Source organism: Dasypus novemcinctus, chromosome 10, assembly GCF_030445035.2.
Source record: "Dasypus novemcinctus isolate mDasNov1 chromosome 10, mDasNov1.1.hap2, whole genome shotgun sequence".
Taxonomy (NCBI): Eukaryota; Metazoa; Chordata; class Mammalia; order Cingulata; family Dasypodidae; genus Dasypus; species Dasypus novemcinctus.
The window spans coordinates 45,007,493-45,025,787 of NC_080682.1; the positions used below are offsets into that span (position 1 = coordinate 45,007,493).

General features: G+C 38.5%; 1 protein-coding gene across 42 annotated transcripts in view; it reads left to right on the top strand.

The window, feature by feature from the left end:
* The window catches only part of PHF21A (PHD finger protein 21A), a 255,817-nt gene that overhangs the window by 178,949 nt on the left and 58,573 nt on the right, over positions 1-18,295 (top strand). For all 42 annotated transcript variants that reach the window (XM_058305452.2, XM_071218081.1, XM_058305479.2 and 39 more), the window contains one exon: positions 11,251-11,454. In XM_058305452.2, coding sequence (XP_058161435.1) covers positions 11,251-11,454 — 204 coding nt within the window. The remainder of the gene's footprint in view (positions 1-11,250; positions 11,455-18,295) is intronic.

Consider the following 18,295-nt stretch of genomic DNA (forward strand, 5'->3'; position numbering starts at 1 on the left):
TGTGTACCTGAGGGGCACCTGCATTTCAGAGTTCACCAAACTTTGGATTGGGTGTTGTTGTAAGGTTGTTTGTTTTTTTGTTAATTTTTTTAAAATTGTAATGAGAGGTATATAAGTGACGTAAGTGACAGGAGGCATCAGAGCTTCTTCCCCCAAACCTTGATTTTTAAAAATTTCACACAGATCCACACATGCACAACTGCAGAGCTGATATTCTTCTAATCTACTGGTAAACAGCACGGAGTGCAGGAGAGGTGAATTTCTGAAGGACATTGTGAAATACCAAGCCTGTCTTTCAAAGAAAACTTTACCCAGATCTTATGATCTGACCCGTGTCCAATCTGCACAGCTTCTTCTCTTGCTCCCTTTCTTCTCTTCTTTTTCCCTTTTTTTTTCCTCCCAAGAACTAATATAAGTTTTCAAGTATTTTGATCTTAGCTTTTTTCTCCCCAAGCTTCGTGGGCTTTGTTTCAGGCACCGGGGGAGGAACAGTTGTGAATGCTGTGTGACTCACTTGACTCCTACTCTGCCGACTCTGCTTCTGATTGGCCGTCACCTTGCTCTAGCCATCTGGCTGAAGAGTATTCTACCCAGCATCTCCTGCTTGCTCTTTTCCCCTACTGTTCCCTTCTGTTGTACATAATGCTGGGAGCCGGCTCTGGCTTTGTCTTGTGCTGCTAGTTTACTTCAGTTAGTTAGTAAGTAGGAGAACACCCTGTATTTCCTAAGCATGGCATAGAGGAGAATAACCCTTTCTTTTTGTGTGTGGTGTAGTACTTTAGTTTTCTGTGCTGTTCTTGATCAAAGTTTCTCTTTCGACAGATGTCATATAAATGTTGTGTTATTTCCTCCTTGTTTGTTTCCTCCTCTGATTTGAACTGTTGTGGGTTTTGTTTTGTTTTGTTTTTTAATAAGCATTCTTGGAGTCCCTTTCTCTGGCTGCATATGCTTATACTTTAGTTTCTTAATATGTTTGATGTCTGATGGGGGAGGGTAGAAAGCAACTCTAAATAATTATTTAGTTGTTAAATGTCTAAATGTTTGGCAGTCATGAAACAATAAACTACATGTGATACTCAAAATTATCTGCAGGACCTCTGCTGTCACTCCCTTTCTCCCAAATAGCAGTGGTTCATTTACTCTGACTTTTGTACTTGAGAATTAGAAGTCTGATGATTTGAAAGTTAATTTTTATAAGTTCCTGATATTTTATTAATTTGCATTTTTTTTGCATCTGGATATGTTTTTTCAAAGATCTTGGATTCTGTTGCCTTTTTTTTTTTTTTTTAGGAGGCACTAGGGATTGAACCCAGACCTCGTACGTGGGAAGCAGGTACTCAAACCACTGAGCTACTACACCTGCTCCCCCTGCTGCCTTAAAAAAAAAAAAAAACTACTCAAAGCAGTGCTAGCAGAGTATAAAGTATAGGAGAATTGTTTTTTCCCCCAAAATTGGCCTTTATATGTCTAAAAAGAATTAGTAATAAAAGTATTTTGAAATTTTCTCAAGAATGTATTTTATATTGATTGGAAAGTTTTCAAAATCCATTTTGTAAATATTTTAATGTTGGAATATATTAAGCAAGTAGCTCACAGGTTTGGATCCTTTGGAGAATATGTGCAATGGAAAAGAGAATTGGTTAGAATCATAAGCAGAAATTTGAAAGTCACCTTGGCCCTTATGGTTTCACTTAATCCTTTACTTAAAGTTCTTCTTATTTCTCTACCCATAATCTGTATTAGAAAATTAGTAATCTTTTATCAGAAATAACAAATCTCTGTAGATGAATTCACAAGTATTTGAGAGGAATCCTGTTTATCCTTTCTTCCAGCCATTAGGGAAGGAGAGTCAGAGCCCAACTCTTCTTCTAAATGGTTCTTATGTATATACTCTGAGCCTTTTGCTGGCCTTCAGTCCATGACTTTGCAGATCATGTAGAGATAGCAAGGATTTACTCAGCAGCATAGTTATAGGCAGAAATGATACAGTTGAGAATAAGTTCCTGCCTTCATGGAGTGTACATTCTTTTGAACTGTATTATCATAGTAGTGAAGGCATCAAATACAACTTTTTATTGGATTAAAGCAACGTCTAGAGAATATCAAGAAACATTAATTTTAAATTTTCATCCCGTGTGGCTAAATCTCTACTGTGGAAAGATAGGCATATTCCACAGATCCTGTTCCAACAATAAACCCTGCTGATGAATTATATATTTTAATAATTTAGAATGTCTGTTGTTTATATTGCTGGGATCAATATTTCTTCTTATTAAAAAACCTTTGTAATGTTTTAAACTGGGAAAGATAAATGTTTGTTTAACAAAAGTTAGTATGGATGGTATCTATGTTAAGTGCAAAAAAAAATAATAGTGACCAACGCCCCCGTCAAGCCCACAAAGCCCCACCCAAAGGTATCCCTATGCCCCCATTTTATCCCTTCCCTGTACAAATGCTTACCTCCAGCTTATCATAGATTTCACCCAGGTAGGTGTCAGCTCATGACCTTCCTCTACCCAGCAAATTCCTTTAAGCCTATCAACCATTCTCTAGCTTTCTGAGGCAGGTTGGTTTACTTATTTCATATCATTGAGGTCATGTAGTATTTGTCCTTCAATGCCTAGGTTGCTTCACTCAACATAAGGTTCTCAAGGTTCATCCATGTTATCACATGTGTTTGTAGTATATTCGTTCTTAAAGCTGAGTAGTATTCCATTGTATGTATATACCACATTTTATCCATTCATCTGTTGATGGGCATTTGGGTTGATTCCAACTTTTGGCAATAGTGAACAATGCTGCTATGAACATTGGTGTGCATATATTGGTTTGTGTCCTTGTTTTCAGTTCTACTGGGTATATACCCAGCAGTGGAATTGCTGGGTCATATGGCAAATCTACAGCTAGTTTTTTGAGAAACTGCCAGAATGGCTGGATCCTTCTGCATTCCCACCAGCAGTGGATGAGTGTTCCCATTCCTCCACATCCTCTCCAGCATTTGTATTCTTCTGTTTTTTTCATAGCTGCCAATCTTATGGGAGTACGATGGTATCTCATTGTAGTTTTGATTTGTATTTCCCTAATAGTTAGAGATTTGGAGCATTTTTTCATGTGCTTTTTAGCCATCTGTACTTCTTCTTTGGAGAAGTGTCTGTTTAAATTTTTTCCCATTTTAAAATGGGTTGTTTGTCTTTTTATTTTCAAGATATAGGAGTTCTTTATATATGCAGGATATGTCTCCTATTAGATATATGGTTACCAAATATTTTCTCCCGTTGTGTAGGCTCTCTTTTCACTTTTTTGACAAACTCCTTTGAGGTGCAGAAGGCTTTAATTTTGAGGAGGCCCCATTTATCTATTTGTTCTTTTGCTGCTCGTGCTTTGGATGTGAAGTTCATGAAGCCATTTGCTATTACAAGGTCCTGTAGATGGTTCCCAACATTGCTTTCCAAAGTCTTTATGGTTTTAGTTCCTATATTTAGGTCTGTGATCCATCTTGAGTTGATTTTTGTATAAGGTGTGAGCTGGTAATCCGCTTTCATTCTTTTTCATATGGATTTCCAGTTCTCTAGGCACCATATGTTGAGGAGGCCATTCTCTCCCAGTTGAGAGGGTTTGGTGGCCTTATCAAATATTATATGACTGTATGTATGAGGATCTATATCAGAACTCTCAATTCGGTTCCATTGGTTTATGGGTCTATCCTTTTGTCAATAATATGCTGTTTTCACTACTGTAGCTTTGCAGTATGTTTTGAAGTCAGGTAGTATGATTCCTCCAATTTCATTTTTCTTTTTCAATATGTCTTTGGCTATTTGAGGCCTCTTTCCTTTCCAAATAAATTTCATAGCTAGTTTTTCTAGTTCCTTAAAGAATGCTGTGTTGATTTTTGGTGGGACTGCATTGAATGTGTACTTTAGTTTTGGTAGGATGGACATCTTAGTAATATTAGTCATCTTATCCATGAACAGGGAATGTTCTTCCATTTATTTAGGTCTTCTTTGATTTCCTTGAACAGTGTTGTGTAGTTCTCTGTGTATAAGTTTTTTACATCTTTAGTTAAATTTATTCCTAGGTATTTGATTTTTTTACTTACTCTTGTATATGGTATTTGTTTCAGGATTTCCTCCTCAGATTGCTCATTATTGGTGTACAGAAATGCTACTAATTTTTGTGCATTGATCTTATAGCTTGCAACTGTACTGAACTCATTTATGAGTTCTAGAAGCTTTCTTGAAGACTTCTCAGGGTTTTCTATGTATAGAATCATGTCATCTGCAAATAATGAAATTTTGATTCTTCCTTTCCAATGTGGATGCCTTTTGTATCTGGTTCTTGCCTCAGTGTTCAAGCAAGTACTTCTAAGACATAAATAGAAGGGGTGATAGTGGGCATCCTTGTCTTGTTCCTGATCTTAGAGGGAAAGATTTTAGGATTTCACCGTTGTAAATGATGTTGGCTGTGGGTTTTTCATATATGCCCTTTATCATGTTCAGAAAATTTCCGTGTATTCCAATCTTTTGCAGTGTTTTTATCAAGAAAGGGGTGCTGTATTTTATCAAAGGCTTTTTCTGCATCTGTGGAAATGACCATGTGATTTTTTTCCCTTCAATCTGTTTATATGGTGTATTACATTAATTGATTGTCTTTTGTTGAACCATCCTTGCATACCCGGAATGAATCCCACTTGGTCATGGTGACATTAATTTGTTTAATGTCTTGTTAAATACAATTAGCAAGTATTTTGTTGAGGATTTTTGCATCTAGGTTCATTAGAGAAATTGGTCTGTAATTTTCCTTTCTGGTTTGGCTTTGGTACTAGGGTAATGTTGGCATCATAGAATGAGTTAGGCAATGTTCCTTCTGTTTCAATTTTTTGGAAGAGTTTAAGCAAGACTGGCGTCAGTTCTTTCGGGAATGTTTTTGTAGAATTCACCTGTGAAGCCACCTGGCCCAGGGCTCTTCTTAGTTGGGAGGTTTTTAATGACATTCTATCTCTTTACTTGTGATTGGTTTGTTGAGATCGTCAATTTCTTCTTTCATCAATAGAGGCTGCTTATGTGTTTCTAGGAATTTGTCCATTTCCTCTAAACTGTTGTTCTTGTTGGAATATAATTTTTCAAAGTATCCTCTTATGATAGTCTTTATTTCTGTAGGATCAGTGGTGATATCTCCTTTCTCATTTCTTATTTTGTGTATCTGCATCTTCTCTCTTTTTTTCTTTGTTAGTCTAGCTAAGATGAATTTTATTGATCTTCTCAAAGATCCAGCTTTCGATTTTGTTTATCTTTTCAAGTGCTTTCTTATTTTCTATTTCATTTAGTTCTGCTCTTATCTTTGTTATTTCTTTCTTTCTTCTTCCTTTGAGGTTACTTTGTTGTGTTTTTTTTTTACTAATTTCTCCAAGTGCACAGTTAGTTCTTCAATTTTAGCTCTTCTTTTTTGATGTATGAATTTTATGGCTATTAATTTCGCTCTCAATACTGCTTTTGCTGCATCCCATAAGTTTTGGTATGTTGTGTTATCATTTTCATTAGTTTCAAGGTAGTTATTAATTTCTTTTGAGATTTCCTCCTTGACCCACTGTTTTTCTAAGAGTGTGGTGTTTAATTTCCATATCTTGTTGTGAAATCTGGGCTTCTGGCCCTTGCACATTTCCAGCTTTATTCCACTATGGTCAGAGAAATTATCTTGTATGATTTCAATATTTCTGAATTCATTGAGATTTTCTTTGTGGCCTAGCATATGGTCTGTTTTGGAGAATGATCCATATGCACTTGAGAAAAATGTATATCCTGTTGTATTTGGGTGTAATGTTCTGTATATGTCTATTAGGTCCAGCTCCTGTAATATACTGTTCAAAGTTTTTGTTTCTTTATTGATTCTCTTTTGAGATATTCTGTCCAAAGTTGATAGTGGTGTATTAAAGTCCCCCACTATAATTGTAGAGGCATCTATTCTTTCACTTAGTTTTTCCAGTGTTTGCCTCACGTATTTGGAGGTGCCCTTGTTAGGAGCATAAATATTTATGATTGTTCGTTCTTCTTGAAAGATTATCCCTTTCACTAATATGTAGTGTCCATCTTTTTCTCTCACAATTGTTTTGTATTTAAAGTCTATTTTGTCTGATATTAATATAGCTACTCCTGCCCTTTTTTGGTTATGGTTTGCTTGTAAGACTATTTCCCAGCCATTCACTTTCAACCTCCTTGAATCCCTGGGTCTAAGATGAGTTTCTTGTAGACAACATATAGATGGGTCATATTTCCTTATCCAGTCTTCCAATCTGTGTCTCTTAACAGGTGAGTTTAATCCAATGACATTTAGTTTTATTACTTTCAAGGAATTACTTATATTAGCAGTGTTTTCTTTGGGTTTGTGTTTGTCTTATGTTGTTTGATTTTTTTGCGTGTGTGGTTTTGGTTGTTCTTACACCCTCCTCTGACTCTGTCTCTCCTGTTTTTTTCTTTCCTCCTGCAGAACTCCCTTTAGTATTTCTTGAAGGGCAGGTTTCTTGTTGGCATACTCTCTTAGTTTCTGTTTATCTGTGAATATTTTGAACTCTCCATCATTTTTGAATGCTAGCTTTGCTGGGTTGAGTATTCTTGGTTGGAAACTCTTTTCTTTTAGTACCTTGACTATGCCATACCACTGTTCTTGCCTGCATGGTTTCAGATGAGAGATCAGCACTTAATCTTATGGCGCCTCCTTTGTATGTGATTATTCTCTTTTCTCTTGCTGCTTTTAGTATTTTCTCTTTGTCTTGTGCTTTGGATAATTTGACAAGTATATGTCTTGGGGTAGGCCTGTTCAGATTTATGCTGTTCAGGGTGTGTTGTGCTTCCTGGACATATACATCCATCTCCCTCAATAGGTTTGGGAAGTTTTCAGCCATTATTTCCTCCAACACCCCTTCTGTCCCCTTTCCCTTCTCTTCTCATTCTGGAATGCCTATAATGCGTATGTTTGTGTGTTTTGCATTGTCATTCAGGTCCTCTAAGTCCCTGATGGATTTTTTTCTATCTTTTTATCAATTAATTCTACTATCTGTTTGATTTCAGATGTACTGTCTTCCACATCACTAATTCTTTCCTCTGCCTCTTCAAATCTGCTGTTATTCACTGAGAGTGTATTTTTGATTTCTTGGATTGTGCTATTGATCCCTATCATCTCTGTGATCTTTTTGTGCATGATCACAATTTCTTCTGTATGCTCTCCAAGTGTTTTCTTAATATGCTTAATCTCTTCCTTCACTTCATTGAATTGGTCCATGATACATGTTTTGAGAGCTTTAATTACTTGTTTGGTGTTCCACTTCTCTTCCTGGTTTTTAGTTTGTTCATTGTATTGGGCCATGTTTTCCTGATTATTGGTATGGTCTGTAGTTTTTTGTTGCTGTCTGGTCATCATTTTATCTTGCTGGGTTTATTCTGTTGATTATCTTCTTATTCTAGCCTTGGGGTTTAATTAGCTGTTTTCGTGTGCATGTTAAGTCTTCTCTTTGTAACTTTTTTTCTTCTTATTCTCTTTCCTTGTTGTTGGCTAAGTTCCCTTGAAGGAAAATATTAGGTCCAGAGAAAGTGAAAGGGGTAAGAAAAGAAAAATATTATAATAGTATTGATAGTGAGTGTTAGCAGAAGAATCATGTGAGATCTAGGAGAATGGACATAGAACTCATGGAAGCTGTGTATAGTTATTACCGTAAAAAAGTGGAGTACCTATAATGAGATATTAAACTGAATATGGGGAGGAATATACTATCAATTAAAAGGTCAGTGTGATCAGGAGAATGGGAAAAAGAAAAGAGAGGACAATAACATAAAGAGTGAATAAATGATAGAAAACAGATTAGAGGTATTAGAGATAAAAAGTCAGAAATATTGGGGGTTAAACAGAGAGAGGTGGAATGTGAGAGAAACAATAAATGATGGGGGAGAGAATGATGTAAAGGAAAGGGGATAGTGTTGGAAGCCAAAATAAGTACACCCAGAAAAGAGAAAATTGAGGATGAGGAAGCACAGCAAATAAGAAATGTTGCCTGCAGCACTAATATTAAAAAAGAAAGAAAAAAGTGGGGAAAAAAGGAGAAAGAAAGAGAGAAGGAAAAAAAGAGGGGAGAAAAGAGAAAAAGAGAAAAAAAAAAAAAGATGGTGGAGGCGATAAAGAGGAAGGAAAACAAGAAAACAGACCAACAGAAAAGACCAGACTAAGGCCTCAGGCAAAGAATCCTCTTTGCAAATGAATATACTGCTTAGGAGGCTGACCTTCCCTCTTTTTCCCCCGTCCTCACTTGTTCTCTCCCAAGGCAGCAGGAAGGCTGGGTAAGGGCTCCTGTAGGAAATTCAAATGGGTCCCTGGTGAACCAACTCACCTGAGGAAATAATGACTCTTAATTTCTCGAGAGAGCACCCACCCCTTGCCGGAAACCCTAAATATGCTATTGGAAGCTTGTAAAGCACATCCTACTGCCCCTCTCCCTTAGGCATGCTACAGCGGGCTGGTTAATTTTCTGACTCCACCTTCTCCTAGACCAAGTTTCCTATCCCAGGGCATTTAGGTAAATTGGGCTCTCTCACCAAGTCAGCTAATATCTCTTCCAAACTCAATAAAAAAGGGGGGAACCAGAAAATTGAACCTGCACTCCTTGGCCCCTCTGCACCTCTCATCTAAACTCTCCCACTTCCAGAGTTAATCCTCGTCTGGAGGGGTAGGGCAATGCCAGATTTCTGGGAGTGCTGGGCTCAGGAAACAGAGGCCCGGGAGAATGTGGACTCAGGGTATTCAGCGTGGGCCACAGGGGTTCAGGGGACACAGGCTTGGGGTTCACGCATTTGGCGGACACGGGGCTTGGAAACTCTGCCCCATTACCGGCAGTTCTCAGTGAATGCTGCGGCTCTTAGCCCTAGGGGGGTTGGGATTTACCTTCCCATGACTTCCGTGTTCAGTGTTAAAAACCCGCAGTTCTACCTTGAGCAAACACCAATTCTGCTGCAGTCTCTCCAGATTGATGTCCAGACACCTCCCGCCCTGCAGGTTCCCAAAACAGCCTGCTCCGGTAGGACTCTGTCACCACACAGCCGGTCTTTTTTAAGAGAGATGATGACGGTGTACTTACTCAGACGCCATTTTGCCCCGCCTCCAAGAGTCATATTCTTGACAAGTGTGCTATACTGTCCGTCCAGCCTAGCAAGCTAAGCTAATCATTAGTCAAGAAGTGTGACTCCATTATGAGATCTCCATTAGCTTTTCTTTTCATCTTTGTGCCTCAGTTTCCTTTTTTAAATTGACTTATTTGTTGAGTAGTTTGTTTTTGTTTAAATAAATTTGTTTAAATTTTCATTTAGAAATATCTGTAGATTCATAGGAAGATTCATAGATAGCACAGAGAAATCCTATGTACTTTCACACAGTTTACCCAATTAATACATCTTACATAACTATAGTACAGTATCAAACCAGGAAATTAACATCAGTATAATGTATCTGTATATTTCTATATCATTTAATCGTATGTATAATTTTATACTGCATAACCAAAGTCAAGATACAGAGCTATTCCATCACCACGAAAATATCACTTATGCTAATCCTCTTTATTATATTTTAAAATTTATTTTTAAAGGATACTTAGATTACATAAAATGTTACATAAAAAAAAAAAATAAGGGCTTCCCATGTGTCCCACTCCCCACACTTCCCACTTTTCCCCACATTAACAATTTCTTTCATTAGTGTGGTACAGTCATTGTAATTGATGAACACATTTTGGAGTGCCACTAAGCATGGATTATAGTTTACATTGCAGTTTACACTCTCTCCCTCTCAGTTCTGTAGGTTATGGTAGGATATATAATGGCCCTATCTGTCATTGCAGTGTCATTCATGAAAATTCCAAGTCCTGAAAATGTACGCATATTATACATCTTTTTCCCTCTCTGACTTCAACACTTCCAGTGCCACTGTCTCCACATCAATGATAAAATTTCTTCCATAGCAAGAATCATGAAAAGTCTATAGTAGAATAAGTCCACTCTAGTCCATATTTTACTCTCCAATCCTGAGGTTTCTGGGATGGTGAAGAACACTCCACCTCTCATTGAGAGGGGGCTTCGATCTCATATGGCTGATGGATAGGACTGTCTTGCTTGTCTTGTTGTCCACTCTCTTGGTTCCTTGGTGTGGTGATTGTCCATCCTCACCTCCTCATTTGTCCTGGGTGAGTCCAATGAACTGGAGAATAGATGTTGCAACTCCGCTGAGGCTTAGGGCTCAGCTGGCACATGGACAGACCAGAGATTAAAGTCTCTTGGACGTACACCTATCAACTTCAGCACCATCTATAGGTTCAAATGAAAGGGACAGAAGAGGCATGTGTAGAGAAGTCACATCTGAGTCTAACTGTCTCAACTTGAAAGCACAAATTCCAAAATAGGGCCCACTGTCCAGTCACCAAACTCCAAAGCTATCTGCCATTACTTTAGGACCTGGGTGTCTACGGAACCCTCAGGAGCTCTACTCTTTAGGGTAGTATCTACTTTGACAGTCTGTGAGATCCTGCTGAGATGTGCATAAGCATTACCTCTCTGATGACCTCCCGACTAACTTTGAAGTCTCTTAGCTATATAAATTCATTTGTCTTTACCTTTCCCCCTTTTATTCAAGGTCTTTTTCCAGTTGCACCACCAGCCAGTGCCTGGTAGTAATTCCTTGGTGCCAGGGAGGCTCATCCCTGGGAGTCATGTCCCATGCTGGGGGGAAGGTAATGTTTTTATATGCTGAGTTAGAGAGAGGCCACATTTGAGCAACGTGGAGGCTCTCAGGGAATAACTCTTTGGCACCCTGCAACGCTAGCCTAAGTTGCAATTTCAAGAGCAAAGGCTCATAAACATAGTGAACGTAGTCATTAATATCAAGGGCCCATCAGTGGACCATACTTCTTCACTAGTCATTGCCCCTGTACTTGGGGGATTATTGCTTGTTTCATTAGAGAATGTGGCAGAGCTCCCCAGGATGTGATCGGTTTCCTTTTATACATAAAACATTTCTTATACCATCAGTTTCTTATTAATAGTAATGTCTATATGTGTTTTTAATCCCTCATTATGTAGAAATGCAAATTTTATATGTACATAACTTTAGATGAAGCTGGTTATAGAAAGGATTTCAGAGGCACATATTGTGGCATATTTCTGTATAGCTTTTAGACCAATATTCTAATGGATTTCGTTTCTTTTTGTCTTCACTTGGTAGAAAAGAGTAGTTGAACAGCTACGGAAGAACCTGATAGTAAAGCAAGAACAACCTGACAAATTCCAAATACAGCCATTGCCACAACCTGAAAACAAACTACAAACAGCACAGCAGCAACCACTACAGCAACTACAGCAACAACAGCAGTACCACCACCACGCGCCACAGTCTGCTGCACCCTCTCCCAACTTGACTGCTTCACAGGTAAAAGTGTGGGTATATTGCAGCCTTCACATTGTATATTGATTTGTTATTGGCCGTGTAAATTTGGGTTCTGTTTCAGATTATACTAAACTCAGCTAGCACTAAACAAAGGTTATTTAGGGGGAAAGCACATGTGGCTCAACCAGTTGGCATCTGCCTACAACAGGAAGACGAGAACACAGCGAGGGGACAGAACGCAGGCAGTGTGTGCAAATGGGGGTGAGGGGTAGGGAGAGAGAAATGGGTAAATAAATCTTTTTTAAAAAAATATTTAGAGGAGCCGGTGTAGCTCAGTAGTTGGGTTCAGCCTTCCCACATATGAGGTTCCAAGTTCAATCTCAGTACTTAAAAAAAAAATTAGGTTACTTTTTTATACCTTAACTGGGTTAAGACTCTCTTGAAATTCATTGAGAAAACATTAGTAAGGAGCAAAAGTTAAATGATTTCCCACCAAAGAAGGGGGAAATGTAGTCAGTGGTAAAAATCACTTCTCTGCATTAGGACAGAATTAGAACCTTATTTTCTATTTCTAATATTTCTGGAAGTATTTATTTGTACCTGTTCTAAAAGTCTGCGTGACTTGACTTCTTCCAGAATTGGTTTTATGGAAATCTTAACAATTAGGCATGGAGATACTCCAAAATCATTGTCCTTAGGACCAGGTAGAAAGTAGCAATCAAAAGGATGATATATTTCCATTTTTCATAGAGACATAATATTCATGAGAATATGAATCTGTTCTAGTATACTGAAGGAGTTCTGAAATGGAAGTTTCACATCAAAACTAGATTTAAGGGGGTGGGAGTTTACTAACATTCTAATTTAAGTGTAGCTGTGCAAATATTTTTACTGCAAAGGCATTTAAACTAGCATATAATGTAAGGATAGTAAGCAACCAAGATACACAAAAAGGGCATATTTGAGAATGGAAATAACATTTGGTTAAGAAAACAATTGGAACTTGATCTCCACACATGTATGTTTAATATGAGCATACCTTTTTAAAGGACTATTGAGCAGTGATTCTTGGTCCTTGAAGTTACAGGCCCCATTAAAACTCTGTTGAAAGCTATGGATCCCCTCCCAGAAAAATACACATTCCTACCTGTGCAGTCATTCTTGCACATGACTTCAAGGAATTTGGGATCTGAAACCTAAGCATGGGTATTCCTCACCTACCAGCACTCTAAGTCTTCACTCTATCTTTATATGTAGAGAAAAATATTTTAGTTTACTTATTCATTCACTACTTATGGACCCTGGGATGGTTTATATACAGCTGTTTGGAAGTGAGGAATGCATTCTTTCTAAAAATACTAAATATAGTTAATGTTTACTTAGAGTTGACTATATGCAAGCACTCTTCTAAATGTTTTAAGTATATAATGTGTATGATTCTCACCCCAACCCTATGAAGAAGGTATGTTATTATCTCTTGTCTTTTAGCACAGAAAACTAGGCATGGATATGGGTAGTATGTGGTGGAACCAAGATTTGAGCCCAAATGTTCTGACTGAAAACTCTTATCAACCACTCTTCCGTACTGCCATACCAAAAAGAAATGCCAACATTGTGTAAAATGCCAAAGAAGGAAAAATAAAAATCCCTTTTGTAACTCAGATAACTAGAGTAGCCTATATCACCCCCCACACACACAGGAATTTTTTTTTATATTTATTTTTATTTGTTTCTCCCCCTCCCCGCATTTCCCCCATTGTCTGCTCTCTGTCCATTTGCTGTGTGTTCCTCTGTGTCTGCTTGTATTCTCATTAGGCGACTCTGGGAACTGATCCTGGGACCTTCCAAATGGGAGAGAGATGATTACTTTCTTGCACCACCTTAACTCCCTGTTCCGCTACATCTTATTTTCTCCCTTCTGTCCCTTGTTGCTTCATCTTACTGTGCCAACTCTCCATGTTGGCCAGCACTCCTGTGCAGGGCGACTTTCCCGTGCTGGGTAGCATTCCCACGCAGGGTGGCACTCCCACATGGGGTGACATTCCCACGTGGGCCAGCTCGCCACGTGGGCCAGCTCGCCACGTGGGCCAGCTTGTCCTCACCAGGAGGCCCTGGACATCAAACCCTCGACCCTGCATATGGTTGACAGGAACCCAATTGGTTGAACCACATCTGTTTCCCAACACACAGGAGTTTTTTAATATATGTATTTTTATTAGAGAAGTTGTGAGCTTACAAAGCAATCATGAATACCGTGCAGAATTCCCATATATCCCCTTCCACCAATACCTTGCACTGCTGTGGAACATTTGTTACAGATTGTGAAAGAACGTCATCAGGCTATACACTGTGGTCCATAGTGTACATTTGGTATATTTTTTCCATACCCTCATTATTAACACCATATATTAGTATTGTACATTTGTTATAGTTCATGAGAGAATGTTCTTATATTTTTACTATTAACCACCGTCCATCTTCCATCACATTGCTAACTGTGTTACAAGGCAAGTCCCATGCCTTGTAGAATCTATTTAAAATGTACACTCAGTGGGGGAACAGATGTAGCTCAAGTGGTTGAGTGCCTTCTTCCCATGGGTTTGATCCCCAGTACCTTCTAAAAACAAATACAACAAAAAAACAACTCTCACTGGGGAGTGGATATAGCTTAGTGGTTGAGTACTTGATTTCCATGTATGAGGTCTTGGGTTCAATCCCCATTACCTCCTTTAAAAAAAAAGTACACTCATTGGCTCTCACTTTCATCACAGAGTTGCACAGTCATTGCTTTAGTAAATTTTTTTAATGTTTTCCTTAGTTCAAAAGAAAAAAATCCCGTAATCCCCATTAATGACCCTTAGCATTGATATGGTACTTTCTTTGACATTGCTGCAAGAATATTACAATATTGCTGTTAACTATGGCCCGTAAGTTACATTAATTGTATTTTTCTCAGGTATCACCATATTCTTAATACCTTGTAATAGTGACATACATTTGTTCTAGCTCATAGAGGTACATTCCTGTATTTATACTATTAACCACAATCCTTATTCACCTCCATACCCTAATCTCTATCCTAGGATATTTGGAAATTAGGCATTCAAAACTGACTTTAAAAATCTCCTGACCAGGACTTACGTTGCTTCTAAAAGGTTGCTTATGAGATTACTTTCATTAACAGAGTTGGATTAGGTGATTCTCTTTCCAAAGTATAGTTTGATCAGAAAGTGTTTACATGGTAGGAGTATGGTACAAGTCACTGTTTCCAGGTACATAGTAGTTTTCTCTCTTAACCCACAAAAACTTAATATTCAAGTAACATTCCAATTTACACAAGTAAAGAATACATGTATAATAGCCATTCCCTTTCCTAGTAATCTGAGTTCTCTGTTTCCTTATGATGATGGATTGGGAGCGTCCAGGGGCTATCCCCACAACAATATTATGGAGTATTTCTCGATCTGGCAACCTGCCTGATATATTTAATTGTCTTAGTTAATTTTTGTTTTATATTGTTTTGTTCTGTTTAATTTAAGTGTTTAAAAGCTAGAGATCCTCTAGGGTTTTATTTATTTTTGTTTTTATAGTAAACTATCAGTATTTATTGGCTGCCCTCTGTGTGCTAGAATCTGGTGTACAAAGAGGTAGCAGTGGTCCTCCCTGCCCATTAGAGCTCTAAAATCTAGTACGGTGTGGTAAATATTGTCATTTGTTCTGTAAATATTTATTGAGCATTTACTATGTAGAAGCACAGTGCTAGGCAGTGTGGAGGATGAATTCACAAATAAAATGGTTTCTGTCTTAAAGGACTTAAAATATTTTGAGAGGAAATGCAAATAGCCAACAGAAAAGAATAAAATGCAAGTACCAGTAAAGAGCTGTGAATATAACAGAGGATAAAATAATTTCGACTAGAGAGACCAGAGAGTACTTCCCAGAGGACGTGGTATTTGAGCAGGACCTTGACAGATGAATGGGATTTCAATGATGGAGCAGAGGGAGAATAGACCCTCCCCATTCACCATCCCAAGAAAGCACAAAGCTCAGATTACCAGGGAAGGGAATGGCTATTTTAAATATTTCTCTGATTTGCTATTTAAGTTGGAATGTTACTTGAACAGAAAGTTTCCATGAATTGAGAGAGAAAACGCCTATGAACCATGAAACAATGAATTCTACTACACCTCTTCCATGTAAACACTTTCTAATCTAATCTAATCTATTGAAAATAGTATGAACAAAACCATGGCATCAAAAGAGTAAATGCGTAAGTGGGAATAGCAACGAGACTGTTGCTGCTAAAGTATGGATTCCATGAAACAGTAGAGAGAAAGATAAGGCCAAGCAGGCAGAATAGGGCTAGCTTGTAAGTACTCCAATATATGCCACAACTTTGGGGTTTGAGGTTTTTGATAGTCAGAGGGGAGTTGTTAAGAGTTCATGGGGGCAAGAGATAAATGGGAAACTGGATATGACATATATTAAATAAGTAACTTCAGGAAGTTAACTATTAAATAGCAATCAGGGTGGGCAGGGAGGAGATGCTAGGAGGAGAAAGTTTTTTGTTCTTTTAAAATTTATTTATTTATTTCTCTCCCTTCTCTTGCCCCCTCCCCCCTGCCCCGGTTGTCTGTTCTCTGTGTCTATTTGCTGCGTTGTCTTCTTTGTCCACTTCTGTTGTTGTCAGTGGCACAGAAATCTGTTTCTTTTTGTTGTGTCATCTTTTGTGTCAGCTCTCTGCGTGGGCAGCACCATTCTTAGGCAGGCTGCACTTCTTTTGTGCTGGGCGGTTCTCCTTACGGGGCACATTCCTTGCACATGGGGCTCCCCTGTGCGGGCGACACCCCTGTGTGGCAGGGCACTCCTTGTGCACATCAGCACTGCACATGGGTCAGCTCCACATGGGTCAAGGAGGCCTGGGGTTTGAACCATGGACCTCCCATGTGGTAGATGGACGCCCTAACCACTGGGCCAAGTCTGCTTCCCAGTTTTTTATTCTTTATTGGGTGATAAGCATGTACCAAGGCATAGAGAAATCAGTGGGAAAGTCTTATATGGGAGATGGTCCAATTTCTTTTACTTAGTTAACTCCAACTCATGCTTTTTTAAAGATTTATTTATTTATCCCTCCTCCCCAGTGTTTTTGCTCTCACTGTCTGCTTTCTGTGTCCTTTCTCTGTGTGTTCTTCTGTATCTGCTTGTCTTCTCTTTAGGCAGCACTGGGAACTGACCCTGGGGCTTTCCCGAGCGGGAGAGAGGCACTCAATCTCTTGTGCCACCTCAACTTCCTGGTCTGCTGTGGCTTTTATTATCTCTCCTCTGTGTCTCTTTTTGAGTCATCTTGCTATACCAGCTCTCTGCATGAGCCAGCACCCCTGTGTTGGCTAGCACTCCATGAGGGCCAGCTCACCACGTGGGCCAGCATCCCTTCATCAGGAGGCCCCAGGAATCGAACTCTGGACCTCCTGTATGGTAGATGGGAGCCTAATCACTTGAGCCACATCCACTTCCCAACTCATGCTTGTTTGTATATTTTGTAATTTTTCCAATCTAGAAAAAAGTAAAAGAATAGAACAGTTGAATACAGTTATACCCTTCAACAACCCTTTTGTTTTCAATGATGTAATACAAATGTAAAGAGTACAATTAATAAAACTAAATAGAAGATAAACACTTAAAGGCAAAAAAGGAGTTTCTATTTGTTGTTTGAGTGTACAACAGTGACTTGCCATTCAAAGTTAAACAGAACAATCTAAAATAGATGTAGAGGTTAATTAGAGAACAGTTATAATCCCTTTTAAGTCCTGATTTGTACTTTGGAATCCATCAGTTTCAATGTCATTGCTTCATGCTTTGCAGGTAAACAATAACCTAGCAAAACAATAAATTGAAAGGATTTTCCTATTAGCATTTCTTTCCATTTGTTTCTGCATGCAAGTTAGGTTTTGTCAGAGTAAAAAATCCCTTCATGGGAAGTGGATGTGGCTCAAGTGATCGGGCTTCTGCCTGTCATATGGGAGGGCCCAGGTTCGATCCCTGGGGTCTCCTGGTTAAAAAAAAAGTGTGCCGATGTGACGAGCCGAGTGCCCACATGAGTGGTTATGTGGCAAGCCAGTACCTGTGCAAATGAGTCATGCAGCAAGATGGTGATACAACAAAAGAGACGAAGAGGAGAGTCAAGGTAAAGCACAACAGAGACCAGAAACTGAGGTGGTGCAATTAACAGGGAACTTCTCTCCACATCGGAGTTCCCTAGGATTGAATCCCAGTGAATCCTAGAGGAGAAAAACGAAAAGAGAAGACAAAAAGAGAAATAGAAACAGAAGATCACACAGCAAATGGACACAGGAAAAAACAGCGGGGTGGGGGGGTAGAATAAATAAATAAACCCTTTAAAGAAAAAAATCCCTTCATGAAACCTTCTCTTGAAAGGTGATCATGCTTGGACAGTGTCACTTGGCCAGGGACTAATCACAGCTTCCATAAAAGTAATGTTCTTTTTTACCTCTCTGTTTTTTCTCTTCCTCCTGCCATAACAGTTCACATGTTCTCATTTGGCTTTGTTTTCAAAGTCCTAGATTCCCTCTAGTATTCCAGGAATTTAGTTTTGTCCTCTAATACTTGGAATTAAATAAGCGCCCAATCAGAAGTAAAATCTAAGCAATACCTGTCTTGGTATCAATAAATACTAATAAATATATTCTTCAAAAGCTTTTCATTGAAGTATGTAGTACTAGGTCATATACCTGTATACTATACAAAGAGAGTTATATAAATGCTAGAATATGTAATGAAATTAGCTACAGCCAAGATTTCCCAAGTAGTGTAAAGAAAAAAACCTAAAGATATGAACAGACTTGTTAGGTTTCAGTGTTTTTAA